The sequence below is a fragment of the Patagioenas fasciata genome, chromosome 1 (genome assembly GCF_037038585.1).
Source record: "Patagioenas fasciata isolate bPatFas1 chromosome 1, bPatFas1.hap1, whole genome shotgun sequence".
NCBI classification, from domain to species: Eukaryota; Metazoa; Chordata; class Aves; order Columbiformes; family Columbidae; genus Patagioenas; species Patagioenas fasciata.
In genome coordinates this window covers 156,756,947-156,779,622 of record NC_092520.1, presented here as the reverse complement: position 1 = coordinate 156,779,622, position 22,676 = coordinate 156,756,947, and the positions used below count along the sequence as shown (strand labels likewise).

At 39.4% G+C, this 22,676-nt stretch overlaps 1 protein-coding gene across 2 annotated transcripts in view; it reads right to left on the bottom strand.

Annotated features, from left to right (window-relative positions):
* Nucleotides 1–22,676, bottom strand: part of RFX4 (regulatory factor X4) — a 93,904-nt gene that overhangs the window by 49,342 nt on the left and 21,886 nt on the right. For both annotated transcript variants that reach the window (XM_065845507.2, XM_065845497.2), the window contains exons 3-4: nt 16,014–16,074; nt 10,431–10,554 (exon numbers count right to left, since the gene is read on the bottom strand). In XM_065845507.2, coding sequence (XP_065701579.1) covers nt 10,431–10,554; nt 16,014–16,074 — 185 coding nt within the window. The remainder of the gene's footprint in view (nt 1–10,430; nt 10,555–16,013; nt 16,075–22,676) is intronic.

Below are 22,676 nucleotides of genomic sequence, written 5' to 3'. Positions count from 1 at the left end.
TTGAAAAACTACTTTCTGAGGATGATTTTTTGGGGGCTAAGGGATTTCTTTTTTTTTTTTTTTTCTTTTCTGGTGGCAGTTGTCATTTAGAAAATACCATTCCTCTCCAAAAGTTGACTTTATAGCAGTAGACTGAAAAGTAAATCTTAACATTAGAGATACTTTTACTATATATTATCTTTTGGAACAACATGAACCCATATTACTTTCAAGTCTTTCTAGTGGTGATGAAGTGTTACAATGCACACTGTAAATGCTACTTTATGAACCATATGCCATGGGAGTTCCTGGGATTTAAATAAATCAGCCAATTTCTACATACCAGGGCAGAGGTGATCACAAAAAGAGAAGAATAATGGAGCAGTTGATCAGATGATCCCTCTCTCTTTTCTTTGTTTCTTTTTAAAATCCAGTGCGTTTTAAACAGTGAGATACACCTTTCAGAATACAGCTGAAAAGTATGCATCACTGAAAATATTCTTTACCAATAACTTACAAAAGAGAAAAAAAAAAGCATAGTCTAGCAAACCTTCAAAAAAATGTCAGACGTCTTTGATCTAATGCTGCATGTGTAAAATATGTTTAACACGGCATACTCATGCTTGGGTGCTCATACACATGAGCATGTGTATTTGTGTTTGGAATAAAACAAGTCGAGTGCTAAATGAACTAGTTGTTCATATAAATATTTATATTCAGCTACTTTATGTGAATCCCTGTGCAATGATACTGTCCAAAGGCAGTGAGATTTTCCTGAAAGGAGAGAAGCAGCCAGATCAGGCAGGACAAAGTGGAGTACACCGTGTGCTGAAATCAGTGGAAAAAGCAGGAGGTCCAGAAGGCTGATTTTTAAATCATACTTTCATCTTGAAAAGTCACCTTATAAAATATATCATCACTGTGTTTCGTGTTTAACTTTTAAAGAACAACAGAGAAAATTAGTCAGATTTACAGCTGGGTGGGGAGGGAAGGGAGTTCTTAATTGTCGAACATGAAAATTCAGGTTCAGATCCGAAAAACAAATTGGATCACTTTCCTTTCATCACTGCAGTGAGGTTGTGCAAGCAGACGAATCAAGACCAGACCATGCAGTTTGAACTGTTTTCTGAATGGAGCCCAGTCCCCTTTCTCACAGCAGCGCTGGCTTCTCAACAGAAGCAGTGCTAAAAAGATCTCATGGGTGGTATTCAAGGGAATTTTGGAGTGAACTGGCCTTTTACCATTGTCCTTCAATGGAACTGAAATTTCATCTCATAGTTCTCCAAAGTGACCACAAGTCCAGCTGCCCTGTGAGATCTGATTAAAAGGGTACAAGTTTTACATTTTGCAAGTAAAATTCCACCTAAATTATGTGGCAGTATTGACCGTTAGGCATTATTTTATGTCACTTGGCTTTTTGGTTTTGAGACAGGTGTACATCAGGAGCTTCATATGCAAATAACTTCTGTCCCTCCTACATTAACCTCAGAAATCAATGTTCCTTCAACTTCTTTCTCAGTTACCAAACTTTAGTAGTTGTATGCTTGCTCTCTCTTTCCTCTGCACCCTGCTCAAGATCTCATCTTGCCTTCTACCCATAGGAGATATTGTATGCCTTTCTTGATTTAAAAAAATTATGAACTGCCTTGTCTTTTTTCAACCTGACAACCTGATTGCCTACCATGTACATAAGAGCCAGATAAAAGTCATTACATTATAAAACAACATACCTTTAGTTTACACCTTTTCAGTGGACTAGTGTATCCAAATCAACATTTGTTTAACCCTTTTGCAGAAAATCCTGATACATGGTTTTAGGAAGGCCTGTGCAGGTGGAATATAAGGGGATCTTTTTCTTTCTGACAGGTAGTAACTTTTCCCCTCCAAATGTATGGGGCAGATAAAGTAAACACAGGAAAGAAAAGTCTTCTTTTATCATTTTCTCACACTGAGATTACAATGCTGGTAGTACGACGTTCAACATATATCACACAGATCTTGGAGCTAGCATAATTTTTAGCCTGTGTTCGCTTTTTAAACCTAGCAGTGATGTCTGAATGAACTTAAATATCTAATTACTTGTATTTTGGGTCATTCTAAAAATAATTCAACAAAAATGAAACAAGTTACTTGAACATCCATGCAAAACACAGAAAACTTTATGAGCAACAACTAGAAAAATGCACTTTGTCTGTAACGGTCTGCATGATGTATTAATCTTGGGCATGGCGAATGGCAGGAGCTGCTCTGTTACTTGACAGTAGCTGCAAAGGTGCATTCCTTCATCTTGATTATTTCCAGCTGTGATTTCTGTCACTGCATCTCTCCTCACATCTCCAGTACTGTGACATTCCAACACAAGCAGACCCAACCCCAGCTTTAAAATAAGGAATGCTCTAGTCTGTCTTCATCCCTGCACTGTGACGCATCGCTCCTCATGGCATTCACTATCAAACTGTGAATTTTATGTTTCACGATCATTCCATCTAAATTATTCTATGAAGTGAGATACCAAAACAAATTGGGTGAAAAAAAAACTTACAAAGCATCTTATGTGTCTGTCTTCATGCAAACAAATAAGGATGTAAGAAATCAGAGAGATCTGGAAACTTCTGCAGTCATATTTTCTTCCCACCCTGTGTCAGAACATTAAATTTTGCTTGAGACAATAGGAAGAGGATGTTAGAAGTCTTTTTCCTGGAATGATTTAAATTGCTACATTTCAAAAGGCATGTTCATTTTGTTAGTGCATCTGATCTAGAGGGATGTTATTCTTCATTACTCTTTTTCCTTTTTATTTGAAATAATTCCAGTCATGCTTCTAGAACTTCCCAGAGTAATTAAATAAAATCAGATTAGGTTGGAATCCAGAAATTGCACTCTGCCAGAATGAGAAATGGATTTCAGGCTCTGGGCCCTGGAGCACTGGGATGTTCTAGAGAGATTCTACATACAGTGGAATAAACTCCTCTGATAACAATTCTTCATAACAGGGCCTGGCTCTATTTATCTCAACTCAGGTTTCAAGTCTCATAACTAGAGGGCAGGTTTTTCTTCTACCATGTCAGGTACAGAAGATCTATGTTTATTTATCAAATTCTTCTGTAGTGTTTCAGTCTTAAATTTCTTTGTTATGGCAGCAGGAAAGAAATCATTTATGCCAAATATAGCTATACTCCCACCCAGCCATGCTTTCCTTATTCTCACTGCCATGAAACACAAACAACACTGATATACTCAGTCTTACATGATAAGTGTAGGATTTTTACGTTCATTCACCTTTGGCCTGATACTGCTCCAGCTGGGTCGTTCTGGGGTTTCCCCATCTGAATCAGTGCTTTTGAAACTCCTGCCTTGAGACAGTCTTATTATTAACACCTGTGTTAACAGGTACCGCTTGGCTCAGAGATGGCTTGAAACTGGCTTAATAGCACATTACCTCAAGGAAAAGGTCAAAAAAGCTTCACCCCAAGAAACATTGACTGATAAGAAATAGCATAATCAAATCGGCCCGCTACAAAATATTGTTCCTGTCCCTCAAATCCACCAAACTATCAAAAAACACCCCAACAACAACAACAAAAACAAACAAAACAAACAAAAGCAACACAACAACAAAACAAAACAAAAAAAAAGGCAAACAAAAAAACCCCAACCAGACAATGGAGAAAAGGTGTGACTGTGTCAATACCTTCTCTACTTCTTGCTCACTTCCTTGCATGGCCCAGGAGAAAAGACTGCAGTGTACGTGTCCTGTATTCTTTACCCCAGATCTGTTGTCTGTTTAGATTCAATAACCTTCTCATTTCTTCCCATTCTCTTTCATAATTTTGTAGAACAGCTATAGGATAGGATCTTGTTTCTAGCACTGACACATCTCTACTGATCCTGCAAAGCAAGTCAGAAAAGCCTGCTGGCACTTTCCCTAAATGTCTGTGCCCAGTTCTGCCTGCTATGGAGATTAGACTCCATGAGGAAAATCAACTGAACTGGACCTTTTAGTGAAGCTGCTGAGACCTCTCCTCAAATTCATCTATGCACAACAATATTCTCCTTCAGCAGCTCTTCTGGCCAGATGGAATTCAGCCTAAGGCATGATCAAACAGATTACTGCATCCTAACAAAGCTGCAAACACCAAATGCTCTGCCTCAGATGCTTAGCTGAGCTGCAGCCACTTTTGGTGCTGACTTGCTGAAGCCAAGCAGATCTAAAACCCTGCACAACTCCCCCCGCTCTGTACTGGTGCCAGCACACTTACTGCCATCACCCAGCATATCTGTGGGAAAAGGCTGAGCGCCAGGATCCCTGCACTCTGGCAGCCCCTGTGCTGTAAGAACAGCCTCTGGGACGTGTTGACAAGGCATGAGGTAAAGCAGCCCAGAGGCCGCTCTACTTCATGCCGAAGACCCAATTAGAAGCCAGATGCTTGATGTGGCAAAACCAGTAAAAATCCCTTTGCTAGAGGGCAAAGCTTTGGGAAAGGAAAAGTCACTCTGAAGGAACTGAGGTGTCCTTGCTGATTTTCTTACTCCCCAAGCTCAAGGAGAAAAAGGCAAGAGTCAGCAACCTGCAATAATACAAGGGAACAGTGAAGCAGAGCCAAGGGGACAAAGATCTTTCTAGCTACATTGTAGGATCCCCATTCTCCACACCAGTGTGACGGCTTGCTTCTGCAATGTTAACTTGTGTTATTGTGGCCTCCTCAGAGGAGCCTGTCCCAGAAGATGCTGAACTGGGAAGAAAAGTCATACTGGTGTTAACGATCCTTCAGTCAGGAGCCTTAGCTGTTAAAAAGGGATGAAGGAGAACCAGGGACTGTTCAGATAGTGCTGACAGACTGACAGGGTCCTTCAATGCAGTAACAGAAATCACATCCTCAGCTTTAGATTGATTTTTCCCCAGTTCTTATTTTCTTTTATATATTGACTAGGAAAAAAAAAAAAATCTAAGAAAAAAGCCATCCCATATGTTGAAATTGTTAACAACAAAGCAAGTGCAGTTTTAGTCTATGAGAGGAGACCACTAAGAGTGAATTTGGCTTTGCTATGCCAGTTAGTATTGAGGCTACATAGGAGCAAATTGAGAGTAAAGGAAAAAAATATATCTTCAGAACTATCTCCTTACACACAGCATGCAATTTCCAGATGTGTGCATTTCAATACAAAGACAAATCAGAATGCAATCACATCACAATGTCATTACCAAAGAGGTTTCCAAAAGGCTACTTGTCTGTCCTTTTAAAACATTAAATATATACAGTATGATAGCATGAAACTGTAAAACCTATTTATGCTAATCATGCTTGGAGGAACAGTCCTGCTGGCAAAACTTCTGGGCGTAGAAACAGTGCATAGTGATAAAAGGGGATGCTGGCTGGTACAGCATGTACTTCTCTGGAGCAAAGCAAACTCTGGAAAAAAAATCAACACACTTTTCTGCTGTTATAACTGTGCCTCGGTCCATTTTTTGGAAATGATCTGGAAATACTGGTTAAAAATGTAAAAGATCTTTTTTTTCCACCAGTATTACAAATCTGTTGTGGACTCTACCCTTCTTTATTTAGTGAAATAAATTTATTGGAATCTAATTTTCACTTTCAGCAAAGCCAGTGAGGGAGCAACAAAGAGGCTCTAAAACATGTATGAGCTTGCATCCATGCTAAACCTCTTTATGCTGCCAGAGTGATGTGAAGGGACTTCAGGCTGGGGGTGAACCGCCCTGCAAAGTGTCAGCCTCTTTCGTTTTCCTTTTCAAATATTAATTTATTATTGCTTGTCAAAAGACATGGCAGGAAAGCACCAAAAGAAAAAAGGAAAACAAAAGAGGAAAATATTTAACCTCCAGGGGGCATATGGGAGTTGTGGGAAGAGCGCTACATGAGGATGCAAAAGAGGTTGCACCACGGGAAACTTAAGTGTTCGTGAGAGAAATGGCAGGGTCTGCGAGGTGACTTAGCACTGCGCAGTAAATTTAAAGCAGTGAACTGAGGATGTGGAGGATAAGGGAAATCAGCACAGAGGAGGAGGATCACATCTTCAAGAGGCTTGATTAAGAAAAAAAGGTTCATACAGGGTCACAAGAGAAACAAGGACGAAAATCAGTGTTGGAAATAAAAAAATGAAAGAGAAGCTCAGGAACACACCAACACAGCTCAAGAACTGGTTGACATGCTACAGCTAGGAGAGAACCCACCCACACGCAATGGCTACTGAGAGGGTTGGAAATGCTCAGAACATTCCTGCTTTTCGATTCAGTGAAGTCCCTGATGAAGGATGATTTAGATTTTGCAACTAAACCCAGTGAGAATGAGTCAGTGCCTTCATTGACTATAATTCTTAGCTCAGTGTATTAATTATCGCTGACATTTTATGTTAACGTGTTGCTCAGAAAACAGACAAAACAAAAACAACCAAAACCAACAACAAAACACCAACACCTGCTCAGCCCTCTCTGCTGCAGGCAGTGGCAGAACTTCCATGTGGAAACACCTTAAACTGCTTCCCAAGTCCACAAGGTCCCAGAGCAGAGCCCAGGGTTTTTGCAGCACAGGGCTGAGGGTCACAAGGTCACTGTCTTTTTTAAATGACCCCAGCAGCAGGGCTCTCACTCCTTCTGAAGACTAATTCACAGTCTAAACATGTTCACTGTGAGAATGTGAACATTCTCAGCTTTTTCTCATACACAACATTTTATTGTTAGTAACTCAGTTACATACCTGCCCTTCCTCACTGTACTTCCCTGCCTTCCCACTGGTTGCATGGAACTTTTTGACTTATTCTGCTTCTCTTTTGGGTGAAATCATGATCTCATTGAAGGGAATATGCTTTGCTGCCTACAGTAAGAGCAGTGTTACTGGAGTCTCCAGTTGCGGACACTGAGCTGTAGCCAGCAAATACAGGGCCCTCCCTAGTCACTGTTTGATTGTGGGTAAAAGAGTGCTTGGTCCTGTCTTTTGCACAGAAAACAAAAAAGTTCTGCAATGACAGACTAGGTAGCATAGCTATTAGGAGATTGGCAAATGCTAGTACAGACAAAACTGCCTGTAATTTTCACATATATTAATTTGGTGAGTAAAGCACTAAAATCTTGGCTAACATATTGAAGCTACAGCTCACATTGTCAAATAAGAATATATCACATTAATAACCGTATTAGAGTCTTCCTTATTTTATATGTGGCTTATGAGTATAGGTTGTTTTTTTAAAGGTGTTTATTTATACAGTAATTATTTCCTCTTCTTGTTACTTTTGTTGCTATTAGCCCGGTTTCCTCAGAAAACAGTCAATGACATATCAGTGTCTCTGTTAATCTCTTCACACCACAAAGCAATTTTTGTTTCACTAATCCATTATTACCAAGTGCCTGAGGTCCAATCCATGTCCTAGAAGTTTAATAGAAAACAGTGGCTGAAGAATGGGGAGAACACATTGATGTTCATGCTGAGGACAAGACAGGGAAGAAAGCTCAGGATTTAGCTGAGCCATTTGGCACTGACTGGACAACCATGAGTGTGGGGCAACTAGTTAACACTTCTGTTGCTCTGAACCAGCCACCCCATGTGCTGCTTCTTGTCCAGCTGTTGACATGGAGGGGAGAGACAAGCAAATAGACAGACATGAGGAAATCTAAAAATAAAGTAGAAGGAAGGTGCAGTAGATATCTGAAAAAACTGAAAGAACCTTGCTGTAGTGACTGGGAGCTAGAAATAATTGAATGTGCTGCAGGGAAACAGAGAGGTAATATATAAAATTTAGGTAAAGCTGTAGATTTAGGGAACGTAGCAGTTGGTAGGAAACAAGATCCATTAGTTCAGCTGTTCATGGACAGCTCACTTGTTCTCCCTGCCACACTCTTTTGTGGATATATTTGACTTACATCAGGCTTAAGAAGTACACATGGGCTGAAGCGCTGTCTACAAAACCTTAACCTGGACAGATCACTTTCAGGCAAATATCATATGTCTCCAGTGGCATCTTCAAAAGTGAAATCAACACTGTTCTGTTAATTGGGATGTAACTGAGTATGTAACAATTCATTTGGATGTTACTTTTTACAGACTGTTTTAATGTGCTGAACTCCACATCTCTTTCTAAAAACTACCAGTCTGTTAAAGAAAAAGCCTAAATGTTTAACATTGCCCACAGAGCTAAAGTTCAAAGATGAATCATAAATTCAATGTGGTCTATTGAAAGGTGAACTGCCTACAATTTCACAGAACAACTAACCCCTTTCTCTGGAGGAGATGACAGCTGCAGGGCTCTTGATGATTTCCAGTGGGGACAAACATGTCTGGGGCTTCTGCTTCAGCAGCTAAGCGCAGAAGCCCTCAGATAGCACCTGTTTCACTGCACTGCCTCCAAGGCGTTTATGCAACACACATTGCCAGTGTGGTATTTAAGTCACAGGATAACAAGCCTATTGGCTAAAACTTCATCCTTGCACTGCCTGCTCCTAAGGAGAAGGTGACTGCAAGCTACTGGTTGAAGTGGGTGTCTGCCTCACCAATCTTGATGACTGTGAAGCACATTTTCTTAGCAAAAACAGATGGGACAGAAACACTGGGGTCTGCTCTGGCATCTGCAGATGCAGAAGCCTCTTCTGCTTCAGTATTTGTGCCAGTGTTGTCGGAGGTTCCTAGACACGCCTGTGCAGAAGCCTCAGTTCCCAGATCCGAAAGTAATGGCCACACAAAGCACTGGTTTAGGATGGTACTAGGAGGATTTTGTAGGGGTTCCTCTCCCCAGAAAGGGAAAGTAAGATTTGTGCATCAGTGCTTCAGAACTTTATTACAATCAGGTGGAAAATAATTGAAATGCAGCACATGAAAAACATATTGGAATGCTATGATTTTTGGATGGAAGACACTGTACCTGTCCTGCTAGGTCGAGGTACTCCTACTGATGAACAGGTGTGTGTATGTGGGGCAGGGGGAGAAGGAGGATGGAGTAATATACAGGGTAACAAGACTGCTGCATACTAACATTTGGTTAAATCCCTGGAAAATTTATGTTCTGATGAAATAATTTCAAAATATTTACACCTTACAACTTAAAGAATTTTTTTGTAGCAGAAAAATTAGCACTGTGTAAATTTTACCCAAGTTTCAAATATATTAGCCTGCATTAAATCTGTTTCTTGTTCTCTCTATTCCTAATTAGATGTTTCCACTATACTTACCACTTGGTAGCCATAATATTTAGAATGAACTATTACATTCAGACTTATGCAGTGTATTTAAACAGAAACCTAACAGAATCAACTGAGCTATGCAGATCTTTAAGACACAATAAACACAGTAATGTTACAACATGGTATATTTTACTTGCCTTGCAAAGCTGTCTACATGAAGACACACTATAGAAAATGACACCTCATTAAATACATTCTTTTCCTTCATCTACTCTTTACACAAGCACTTAGAAACATTATCTCCTTCCCAGAATACCCAGCACTTCTACAGAATAAATGTTGCAAAAACTAGAAGAGAATAGCTTACAGGACAATCGGCTTCAGACTCATGCCTGCAAGCATTTCAAAAACAGTGGTAAACGCTGCACTTTTTATTTTTTTCACAGCCTACAAGTTTTAAAGACCTGTGACACATTCTAGTGTAAAATTTCAGCTTTAAATGAAAAAATTAAAAATATCATCCTATTTTTGGCTGGGCAATAAACATCACCTGACCAGCAAATCCAAAATAAGAACTTCATGCAACATCCTAACCAGTCATTAATGTCTGCTAGTGACGTATAGCACAAAAGCTTTACTGCTCACATCTGGACAAGGCACAGCTGCATCTGTGCTAGGAGTGCATCTTCACTGTGAGTCTGGACTTAACTGTAGTAGCCCTTACTAGAGCTGAACTGGAAAGCAGAGGCACAAGGAATCATTGTGCAAAGATAACCTGGCAACCTGTATCTGCTGTGCCACACAAATGCCCTTAGGTCCTTCCTCAGCTTTCACACCAGAAGACGTTGCACTCCAATGTGCGAATTTGTCAGTGTGGACTGATATTGTCAGTTCAGGGATCTCCGTATCATGCTTATAAGAATGGCACAGACAAGCCTCAGAATTAAATGACTGATATTTTACATTTCTATCTAAGAAAAAAATATATTTGGTAAAACAATGCAGGTCACAATACAGACGTGTTTACACTTGTATTCAACTTCCAAGCTGCCAGTGTTGTATACCATGCCACTGTCAGCTAGGCTGGACACTGAAATCACCAAAAATTCTAATGTATTCTGGAGCTTAGTCATGATCAGAAATTATTCCAGCCTTCTAAATACTTAAAATCTCAGCCTTTGCCCAAAAACTTGAATACATAAGACTTTCTAGTCATATAGCTCTATCTCCAATGGTAAATGATTGTTTAGGTTTTTTCAATAATCCAAATTCACCTGAACTGGGTGAGAGCTCAAGGCATCAAACTGCTGTTTGGACTCACCTTCCCAAAGCTGGCGGCATTAACAGGTTGCGTGTCATTTTTCTCACAGAAGTCCAAGTAATGCATGTAGAGAGCGCTTCGAGGAATGCAGACACCTTCTGCAATCTCATAGTTCTCCTCCAGCCTTAAAAAGCAAATATCAGAGAGAACTGCAAGTATGTTGGATGTCCTCTGTGGTAAACAGTGTGCAAAGCTACATCTTTAAAATTAAACATTCTGGCTATTACTTGTCAACTAAATTTTCTCTGCTTTGTTCCTCAGTGCTCCTTGCAATTCACTTCCATACTTGCTTCATTTCATTCGTGCTTCCTGTTAAAAACATAGGCTGTGAGTTCTCAGGCGAGTAGAGATTAGCACAAAGGGATGCTGGTCTTTGACCATGCTTCAAAGTGCTATTTTTAGGAAAAAAATATGCTAGTAGTCTCTTATAGCCTAAAAACATCCTGCAGTAAACAAATATATGTACAACTATGAAATAACATTCACTGAAGTGAAGCATTCTCTCATTCTTTACAGAACAGGCCACCTTTGATTCATGACACATTTTTCATTCCCGGTCAGCTGCAAAATTCCTTACCTTGAGGAAGCAGATGTGGCTAAAGCAAGTTATTTGCAAGTCCTGAAGAGTGTGCACTATATAATATCCGTATAATGTTTTCTTGTTATTGTTGATGGACAAAGTGAAAAAAAGAGAGTCCATGATCTGAACCCAATGCCAAATAAAATTGTGACATAACATCCTCCTCTGCCTTGAAGAAATTGTTATCATTCATTTACACAGACAAACACACAACTATAAAATTTTAAATTATGCAACAAATATATGGATAGACATATGCTTCATCTTTAAAATTTGAAACTGGGCTCATTATCAATCTATATGTTAGAAGAATAATTCATTTGAAATAACATTTTTATGATTGTTGATCCAACAATGTTCAAGAGGTATTTACATATACACTCAACTTGAAACCATAATTAATATTGTCATCCATGGTGTTACTCATATGCTTATAGTTACATGTGTGCTTGTCTGCCTTGCTGGCTAGAAGAAAGTAGGTGCAACTTCCTCTTAAACATATTAGAAAATCAACACATATTCTCAAAAAACCTCAGATTTTACTGTAAATAACTCCCTGTAGTTTGATAGTTGTAGAACACCTTCCAAATACCTAGTTTTGCTCCTTCATTGCCTTTTTCAGGACCTATCTACCTTCCATTTCAGTTATCGTGATCATTTACGACTGCAAACTATTTTAATAAGATATCCGGCTGGATGAATGGAATCAGTTTGTATGGGCAACATCTATTCTTCCTTGGTTTCTACAGAAATATCATCACGGCATCTTTCCTCAAATTCATAGCGCTTTAACAAAACCTCCTTTCAAAACCTGGAGAGTTCGTTTGTATACTATAGCTGCTAATTGGAATGTCAGCTTCCGTGACCAAGACAGGACAGAAAGAAAAGCAGTTAATTATTTCTGTTCATATCTGATGAATTTTTCTCTTTTTCTCCTCTCTTTCACAGAGAGTCATTAGTCTGACACTGAACAATGCTCCATTATACCTGAACTTTTTTTTTTAATGATCAAAACCCCATCTTGCTCCACTTCTTTTATTTTCCTGTCTTTTATTTAACAACTTTATCATATTTTGAATTCAGCTTGATTCTACAGTATTGTGGAAAGATAATGAACTCAATCTTCTACCTAACAAATCATTATCAGAAATAATATATATATAAAATTTTAAATGTCCTAATAAAGCCATGTGAAATCCAGTAGTTCACAATGAGACCTTTTGTGCCACTACAGTATAGCAATAAAACACCTAATCCTTCCACAGGAATGACAATTTTATCTGTCCCTATTACTATTTCCCTCTTTGTACACTTATATACTTCTGGATTAAATGAGATTATTCTATAGCAGAATGAGGTCTGTAGTGTTGTTACAGACTTGAAGGCAACAGAACAACTGTCATGTTACCATTGCTAATCACATAAAGGATTCTAGAACAGATTAATTTTGATGCATTATAACAATTTCTGAGAAACTATTAATCTGGGGAGAATGTTACCTCACAATGATTTACCTTCCCCTTTTTTACTTATTTTTACAAATGTTGCAGAAAATAGTTTTGTTGATTCTAGTTTCACGATACTGTTATTATTCGGAGCACCTACACTGCAAGGCACCAAACTGCATGGAATTAGGCTGATCGAACTTTGATTAATTCTACGTTTGGAGAAGCAGGCGCACACACACCCCCCAAACTGAGGTAAAACCAGGTTTCACACAATTTGGTCAGCCAGTTCACCACTGAAATAATCACCAATGTTTTAGAGCCAGGTGTTTAGCAAGCTATAGTTTTACAGATGATAATGAACACAGGAACAGGGGATAAGCACAGGATTCTAAGTATTGGTGTATTGGTGCCTTAACAGTTACATTCAAGCTCACATAGTTTCCCCAATTATGACATATTTAGCAGTAATGCTACATTTGCTATGCGTTTCACTTCATTTTGTGTCATCAACAAACCAAAACAAAAACATGTTTCCAGGAAAAGGTTATTTAGCCAGGCTGACAGTCATCTAGATTTTTCCTGATATCTTCAGCTATTTCTTCCTCCTCCTCATTTATAGTGTTTAATGTACTTTGCCTTTGGAGAAGCAGAAGCATTAAGGATAGATCCCCGTGGGATTGATATTGTTCGCTCTTTTCAGCAAGATGCCAGATAAGGAATAACTAATAAAGTTGATGGCAAAACAAACCATGTGACAAAATTTACTTATTTCCCTTATGTCTCACTTTGCTTTCCCTAATACTTTTTTCCTCTTCTTTTTCCCTGCTACTGACGTTTCCTCTGTTTCTGTTCTCCAACACTCCATTGCCTTCATTAGCTGTAAATGATAGTAGCATCTAACAGTAAAAATGTGACCAGCTTTAACTTGGCAGACACCAGACACTGCAGACAATTGTGGTGCTTCCATTTACCAGCACAAGACAAGTTTGGTTCTGTGTCCTGAAATCTGGTCAATAATTTACCCCACCACTTCCATCTCCTGAAACTGGCCCAGAGATTCCTGTAAGAGGGTAGGACACATGCTCAGCCAAGGCATATTCAGGTAAATTTAGTCTTTTTTGTCTGTGTGAAAAGTTGGATCAGGCAAAACTGTCAAACACATAAAGCTAAATCTACAGGAATCGCTCACTGCAACATTTGTGCAATGCTGACCACAATATTTCACCAACCCAGAGGTTGGTAGGTGTTACCGCAGCAAAAATTACCTGATGCTGCTGTGTCTGGCTCTCCAGAAGAGTGAAAACTCAACATATTTACTCAAAGCAAGCTCGCTACTTTAGCAATTTGACAATAACTTTTGAGCTTGTAGTTTTATTTAGTATATCAAACCCAGTAGTACAGTTTCTCTGGGACATACCAATTCAAAGCTGCAGTACATGGGCTGAAAAACATACGGAAACCACCATCAAACTGTTCTATGGTATGGCTACAAAGCTGGGAAACTTTCACCTGCAGGTCTATTAATAAATGAGCCAATTGTATAATTCAGTTTAACATCAGCTACATAAATTAAACTTGAAAACTTCATTGCTTTCTGTTCCCTTGTGTATTTTTGTGTGGAAAATGGAATAGAGGAAATTACAGATGGTCCGAAAGACTCAAAGGGGAGAATGTCTGACCTACCTAAACGTTTAAGAAACATGACACAGCAGACAGGTAGTGAGCCAGTACACTAGCAAGGGGGAAGGGAAGATAACGTGAGCAGCCTTTTCAGAATCAAAATTCTAGGATTCTCTTGCAAACACTGCTGAATGAGCATTAGCGTGCACACTGCATTCCAACAGGGCTCAATATCCCTGGAGTTTAGGGATTTACCAACCTTTATGACCAAGGAAGCTTGGAAGTATTTGGCAGAAGACTGTTTACAGTATTTGCATGTTTTCTGTTGGGAACAGTATCGTTGGCATGTTCTAATTAACTCTGACTTCTCAGCTACTACGTTATTTGCTTCTCTGGAAAAGACTCATGACTGACTCTACTGCAAAACAAACATTGTTCTAAATTTGGGACTCGTAACCCCTACCTCCTATTTTATTTTAGTTAGATAGGTATTTGTTGTCCTGTTTGAAGCGTGTTGAAGTTGTATATGTGAATAATGGAAAATAATAAAATACCTCTATGACATTTCACAATTATTTTAAGAATTTTCTCTTGATCTGTAGACATTCCCTTTATTCACTTTTTTTTGAACTTCTGAAAAACAGTCCTTTAGTGATACAAATAGTTACAAAGAAGCAATAATTCAAAAGTAAATGCCTTTATTTATATTTGCCCATCTCATTATTTGCACTGGAATTTTCTGCAAGTTTCTTCAAGGTTGAACACTGAATACTTGCAGCAACCTATTCTAAATCAGCCCACAGGTGTGGGTTTTTTAAAATCTAAAATTTAAATTATCAGATTTTTAAAAGAAATGCGGACAAAATAATTCAAATATCTTTATGTGTATTTCACAGAATTACAGAATTTCACAGAGTAAAATTTACTGAATTAATTATTCTTTGCTGTTTGTTCAATTAGATCTCCCAAGAGGCTGACAGAAGCAGAAAAATAATTTTGCTAACATCTTGCTAAAAACCCCACATTTTTTGCCAACAATCTTATCTTTTCATCCAGGAAACTATGACAAGTGTTTAGAGGTGAACTGAAGTCCTTTTTTTTAACAGACTTAAGCTAAGGGGTATGGGTTTTCAGACAAACATGCTCCCAGGCTTCTCTGTAACAGAGCTCTGTTCTGACAGTTACAAGGAACCCCCTGAAAGATGCTTGATTACTTATAATGTTAAGAAAGCTAAGTCAGAATAAAAGTCTAAATTAAGGGAAAAGTCAACAAAAGTCTAAGAGATAACCTATGCGAAGGGATGTCAGAAGCCTAAGTGACATCACAGAACATGCACCCTAAAATACTGCTGTAAACTATAGCAAACAGCACTTGTTCATTTTTCATAGCACAGTAAACTAACAAACTTTCCTCTCCCCATCCTCTCTCTCTTCCTATTTACTCTTCCTTTTCCCCCTTCACTTAATTTGCAAGGGATTTTGGGAAATGAATCAAACCACAAACTCCCTCTCTTCTTTTGTTGTCTTCTACATTAAATTACAGAGATCTGATTCAGTACAACAGTAAATGTGGGCTTCACAAGACACTGAAACAAATGTGAGTCTAGAAAAAAATTCTTAGTACTAGTTTTCTTTATGTAATAAATATAACAATGATGACAAACCACAAATCAGCAGCTGGCAAGGTGGCAAACAAATATGCCAAGTAGATCTTCTAAACTCTATCAGAGGTTTCCTATTTTCAACCAAATCCCATAAGAGTAAGACATCTGTTGAGAAATGCTGTACAGGAAATTAATGAACAGATTAAACATATACAGTGAAAGTATATTTTGAACTGTATAAGGTGTCCAAGATGTCTATTCTCTTCAGCTGAAAAAGGTATAAGAAAAAACACTGACAGGGTTTCTTGATATTTTTAAAAAGGCATCTTACCATTGCAGTGTAGCTGGAGTTGAGTGTGGTTTCGATGCTCTATTATTTTCTTTTTCCTCATCTGTTAAGAAACAAAAATCACTATGTAATATCAGTTGGAATTGCTCAGGCATTTATGAATTGCTAAGGAATTATCTGATTTTTTAAAAAGTTGCAAAGTGCCAAGGCTTTCTCAAAATATATTGACTAAATTGTGGGAATGTAAATAATAATGTTCTCTAAGCTAGCATCTGTAGATACTGCTTAAGGCAATAAACCTTGCAAACATCACTGATAGCAGGAGCAGGGTGGAGCATAGGAATAATGACTTTGGAAAGGATAAATTTATTTGAAAAAGAAGTGCAACTCTTAGACCTCTAGCAGCATGTCAGAACATAAAAAACCTTTCACCTGCTTTAACGGAAGAGTTGCCTTACCCAAGTTTTATATTAGATGAGGCATTAAACATAATGGAGTTCATCCATGGTTGTGATCCTAACATACAATATGTACTGGAAGTTTATAAATTTACAAAGATTAATTATGAACAAGAAAAACTGAAATTAAAAACAGTCTATAATATACTTTCTTCCCTTTCAGATATTTTTTTTATGATAGTATTCTTCATTAACTGTTTCCAAGGTAACTCTCTGATTTGCCAACTTTCCAAAAATTCAAATAAAAGATGAATAAAGAAGATAATAAAAATAAAACTCCTAAAATATTGGATTATTCCTAGTTCACATTAGTTCTTTTGAAACAATTTTAAAGTATATAGAATAATTCCTACTAAATTGTGATTTGTGAAAGATGGAGTGAAGCACAATCAGCATCTCCAGAAGGGTACACTTTGGGACACGTTTTATCAAACACGGTTTGGTATTTTAACAACTTTGTCCCTGATTAAAGCATTAGGTGTAGAAGGCTTTGACACGTAAAAAACCTGAGGTAAACCACTGTGCCTGTACACCTTGTTTGAACTTCCATTTCTTCATACAACTAATTTTAAGAAGTTAAGTGAGCCTTTGGGATGCTGAATCCTAAGGGAGCTGCGCTATCACCTCTGAGTCTCAGACCCCGTTGGGAGGCCCTTTGTGCAGTCCCAAGAGCCGACATGCACAAACAAAACCCCACTTCGGAAAAACATCATCTTCAGCCCTCATACCACAATATTTCTTCTGTTACATATAGGGCAAGCTGTTTTTACTGAACACCCTTTAGTCTGTGAGGCCGATCCCCCAAATGTCAGGAAAATCCAGATTCACAGTTACCCGCAGACACTGCCAGCAGCCCCTCTTCTGCATCTGCATGACAATGGCCCTCTAATTATTGGACCGCACACTCCGGCCCTGCCTTTCAGGGGCCCACTTTTATTCAGCACATAGCACCAACATACACATTTCAAATCACTTTTAAATTGTGTTTTTCACTTGTTTTTCCTAAACAAACGGTCGGCACGCAACAAACCTTCAGCACACGGGGCCTGAATGCTGAGTGGCCATGGCTGTTGCAGGCTGATGGCGCTTGACAACAGGATAAGCGCCTTCTCCATAGCGGGAGGCAGAGCCACGCAGCACAGATTCAAACCACTGGGTGGATTAAATAGTCGGAGCCACCTTCTCTCACAACAATGACTGGTTTTTTCTTCTTACCCTTGACAGCACAGGCACCCTAAGAAGAGTTCGCATGGCTTCAGCCTTCCCTGAGAAGCAGTTTGGGGAGAAGGGGGAAGACATGTCTGCCCCTGAGTTTCACTGTTTATCCAAGTAACGGGACAAAAGAGGCTGGCTTGGAGGCGTGATTGCTAAGAGGGCAAAAGAGCCATAGGAGTTGGACTCAACGATTCTTGTGGGTCCCTTCCAACTCAGGACACTCTATGATTACATGATTCTGTGGTGTGGAAGGTCCCACAGCTGCCATGGAGGGGCAAAAGGCAGGTCGCCTGACCAGAGCCCGGTCCAGTCTTGCATCCTGCTGAGCCTCCCCTGCCATGGAAAGAATAGACAGCAGGTCTGGGAGGGACACACAGGAGTTATGACATCTCCCCAGGCTTGGGGCAGGGAGACTGCTGCAGCTCCCTTCACCTACAGGCAGCCCTGTGGGTGCCCAAGAGGCAGAGACCTCCCAGCCTTTTCCAAATTCAAAGTGAAAGAGAGATAGTCATGAACAGTTCATCTCAGCAGAGTGCTGTGGGAGGTGAAGTACTGACTGGCAGGGGGCCTTTCTCCTGCTTAAGAAAATTATCGCTGGCAGTCATGGGGGTACACGAGTTTTACCAACATGACATGAACCGGCAATGTGCGCTTGCAGCCCAGAAGGTCAATCATATCTTGGGCTGCACCAAAAGCAGAGTGGCCAGCAGGTGGAGGGAGGTGATTCTGCCCCTCTGCTCCACTCTGGTGGGGCCCCCCCACCTGTAGTCCTGTGTCCAGCTCTGGAGCCCTCAGCACAGGAAAGACATGGACCTGTTGGAGAGGGGCCAGAGGAGGCCACAGAAATGATCAGAGGGCTGGAACAGCTCTGCTGTGAGGACAGGCTGAGAGAGCTGGGGTTGTTCAGACTGGAGAAGAGAAGGCTCCGGGGAGACCTTATTGTGGCTTTTCAGTACCTGAAAGGGGCAGACTTTGTAGAAGGGCATGTTACAACAGGGCAAGGGGTAATGGTTTTAAACTAAAGGAGGGGAGATTCAGGCCAGACATGAGGAAGAAAGTTTTTACAAAGAGGGTGGTAAAACACTGGCCCAGGTTGTCCAGAGAGGTGGTAGATGCCCCATCCCTGGAGACATTCAAGGCCGGGCTGGACAGGGGTCTGAGCAACCTGATCTAGTTGAAGATGTCCCTGCTCATTGCAGGGGATTGGACTAGATAACCTTTGAATGTCCCTTCCAACCCAAACTATTCTGTGATTCTAACAGGGACTCATTTCACAGGGTAGGGCAGAGCCTTTCTACAGACTGGAGGGATTCAGGTCTTTGCTGTTGCAGGGAAGGAGACATTGCAGCAAGGTAGAACCACCAAAGCTACTGCCTTTAGGTATCAGCAGCATGTGGGGGCCCCAGACATCCTCCTGTCCCCCACTGTCTTCTTGTTCAAATTAAGGTTATTGCTTCCCAGATGTAACTCATCCATTTTCTTAATTAGTATTTTCTATGTCAGTGCCAAAGCCTGTCACCCACTGGTTAGTTTCAGCCTCACTGGAAATTGCTACCCTGTTTCCCCAAAAATAAAACCTACCCCAAAAATAAGCCCTAACGTGATTTTTCAAGATTTTTGAGGATGCTCAAAATATAAGCCCTACTCTAAAAATAAGCCCTAGTTGCAGTTCGTTTTTTAAAAAGTCAATTTAGATAGTGTCCAGGTAGCTATACATGTAAAAAAGTAAGCAAAAATTTTAAAAGACCCTGTCTTATTTTTGGAGAAACAGGGTAAGGAGATGCAAATTGGAAAGGCTGAAAGCCACTGATCTAAATAACCCGTCCTCTAAAGTTCAGAAATCTTAAACCTCTGCCTGTGAAACCAAGAGGTACTACTCCACCCTCCCTGGAATAAACATTTTTATTATCTTTCTTGATTGAAGGGGGGTAGTATTTAAAGGTGCATTATTAGTTAGCATAGGTGAAAGCCATCTAGACTTAGTTTTCCTCTGGATATGGCAACTCTGTCAGACATAAAGCCACTATCTAAATCATACAGTATTAGGGTCTCTACATCCCTTTCATCCCTCCCCAGCTGTTTTTCACTCACATTAAGAGTGAGCAACTGTGAGCAGGTGCTTTACCTAACCTACCCTCAGACACACTACAAGCCAGCCATACTCAGCTCCTCTCATTTAAGGATTTGTTTTAGCAAAACAAACAACAAGATCATAAACTGCAATTTAAATCTCCCTCCTCGGGTATGTCTGCTTCCTGGGGTACCTTCTTCAAGACTCTTCAGCGTCATCTAACTGTCACTTAAAACCAAGGAGAATGACAGATTTTGAACTTATTTTAAAAAATTCTTTAAGCATCAATTTCCTTCAAAATATTACCCATTGAACAATTGGATTTTCAACAAAACATGTTTTTAACACAGTTAGCAGGTCTCCCCCAAAAATCAAGTCTCTATACAAGAGAACATTATTTTTTTTTTCCAATGGACCAGCTGTCAGCCAAAATGTTTTTCATTTTCACCAGGTGTTGGATAAAATATTTATCTTCAGAAAACTTTCACTTTTTTTTTGTTAAATAGATGGAAAGAATTACACATGGCATAGAAATGGAGGGGACCAAGAAATACAATCTTTCAGTATTACATATACAAGCACTTTATTCTACCTTGTGTAGTTTAACAATGCAATTTCATCAGGTAACTGACTAGCAGAAAATAATAAATAACCATATTCTTTATATTTTAGTTGGTAGCAGCACATTCAGTGACTTCCCGAATGAGCCCAGAATGTTTTTTGTAACTCTTGACTCAGGTCTGATCCCAGATCTGTTTGTACAGCACTAAAGAAATGAGGAATGCTGTTTTCCCATACTTTTTGGCCTGTCATTTTACCAGTCCCCATCAGAACAATGCTGTAGATTAAAATTAACTCATACCTTTTAAGATTCAATACTTTAAAAATCCAACGTATTTTGCAAAGAAAGAAGAAGCCTTGCTTCAAGGCACCACCAAGGAATAGAGTTGAAAATTCTTCCATGACAAATGCAAAAGGACTGGAAGTCACGAGGATAAACCCTGCTCCTGATGCACAGCTGCAGGTGGAGAAAAACACTTGCCAGGTAGGAGCAGATCTCACTCCACCACCAGCAGGAGGACTACCAGCATTCCAAGGAAAGGTATATTCAAGGTACTTGGTTAGGTGGGAAACCTAGTATTTATCCCAAGCTGAAAGCAGGTAATAACAGCATGGAAGAGGCCTTCAAAGAAATTCAAAACTGGGATCATCAATGTGCTAGAAAAACAGTATTTCTTGGGTCACAGAGAATCTTTTTCTTCCCAAACCCCATTGAAGCTTCTTTGCTAGCAGCTGGATCTTTCTCCTTTCAAAACTCTATTACAAAGCCACTGTGATAGAGCTCTGTTTGTAACTTCTGCACATGTTTGTGGCTCTCCCTGAACTCTCAGTAGTATCCTCTAACTTCTGCTGTCTGGCTTTAGGTCCAGCTCAAAGGAATTCTTGCTTCTTGGAGCAAGACATGGAGACAATAGGAGCTACGCTGGGCACCTCTTTAACCACACTGCCTTAAACACAGTAAGCGGAACAAACCCAAGTGAAGACTCTGCATTAGTACACCTTTTTCTAAAACGTTGATGTTAGTCTGCTTGTAAGAATTAAAGTGGAGTTAAAGCTCTGCTTTCCACTGTGAAGTTAACAGAAGGGTTCTGTAATTCCCAATGCTGCCTGCATGTGTGTCAAAACCGCTAAAGACATAACATTATTAGTAGCTTTATATGGATAAATTCCTTTCGTTAATCCAGGTAACTCCACACCTTTCAGAGGAATAGCCTCTTCCTCTGCAGCCCCTGTGGTCTGGGTTCTGACTGTTCTCAAAAGTGATTTGCCCTTAGCTAAAATTAAGAAATAGTAAGAAGCTTCCCTGTTTCTTACTTACATGCAACCATAAATAAGATTCAGGCTCATTAGGATGTATTCCATGCTTTTAAAATACAGAAACATGAAAGTATAGTTCAAATTGAGTAGGTACAATTAAAAAAGAATTTTCTCCAAGGAAAATTTCAACAAAATCAAGGAGCTCTTTTTTATTTTTTTTTTAAGCCTCTTAAACTTCAATTAACAAAAAAACAAAACAAACAAACAAAAGAAAAAACAAAAACAACCACAAAACACAAGCAACAACAAAACACCACACAAAACAAACCACCATTGCACTATTGGATAAATCTTCCATTTCATTTTCCAGTTTGAACACAGATTTTGAACACTGCTTCTGAAGTGCAAAAATCAGTCTGAATTAGCCTGAATCTTTTATTTTATCTCACATGAACTATTTACACATTTACACTTCTAAATATACAGGAAAATTTGGACAAGCAACCCTGTCATGGCTCCTTTCTTACAGAGCTCAAGTTGAAACTTCAATAATCCTTGAATTGTGTTCTTCCAGATCCCTATTTCAATTTGGAGAATCTGGCTCAATGCGCAATACACATGAAATGTTGCGAGTTTGAGTTTTTTAATTATTAGATATGAAGTTGTACCGTTCCCTTTTTCTGTGAATCTTTTGACTAACATGTAGAGCGTGGAAGTGGTGGAAGGAAAAAATGTTTTAAAAAATTAAAGTGAACCAATATTTAAGAATTTTTATGTTAGAGTATAAAAGCTGTGTTTTGTGACAGGTCATATGAGGTTCCAAGAGGGTAAGAAGTGCCCCGAGAAGTGGTGAGACCATGGGAATCCACAGTTGTGAGTCATTGCTTCCCTGCACATATGATGCATGTTCAAGAGGCCCGGAGGTTTCTGGACAAGAACAGAAGATTTCAAAGGACCCCTGCATCCTGAAGTATGGTTCTGTAGCATACTCCAAGTATAGGAAGGGAGATCAGAAAAACTTGTCCTAAGAACCTATGAACTCTAAAAACATCCAGGAAAAAACAGTCACAAGACCAAGCATGATACTGAGTAAGAACATCAACCGTTCACAGTGCAAATTGTCATAGTTGTCACTAGCTGCAA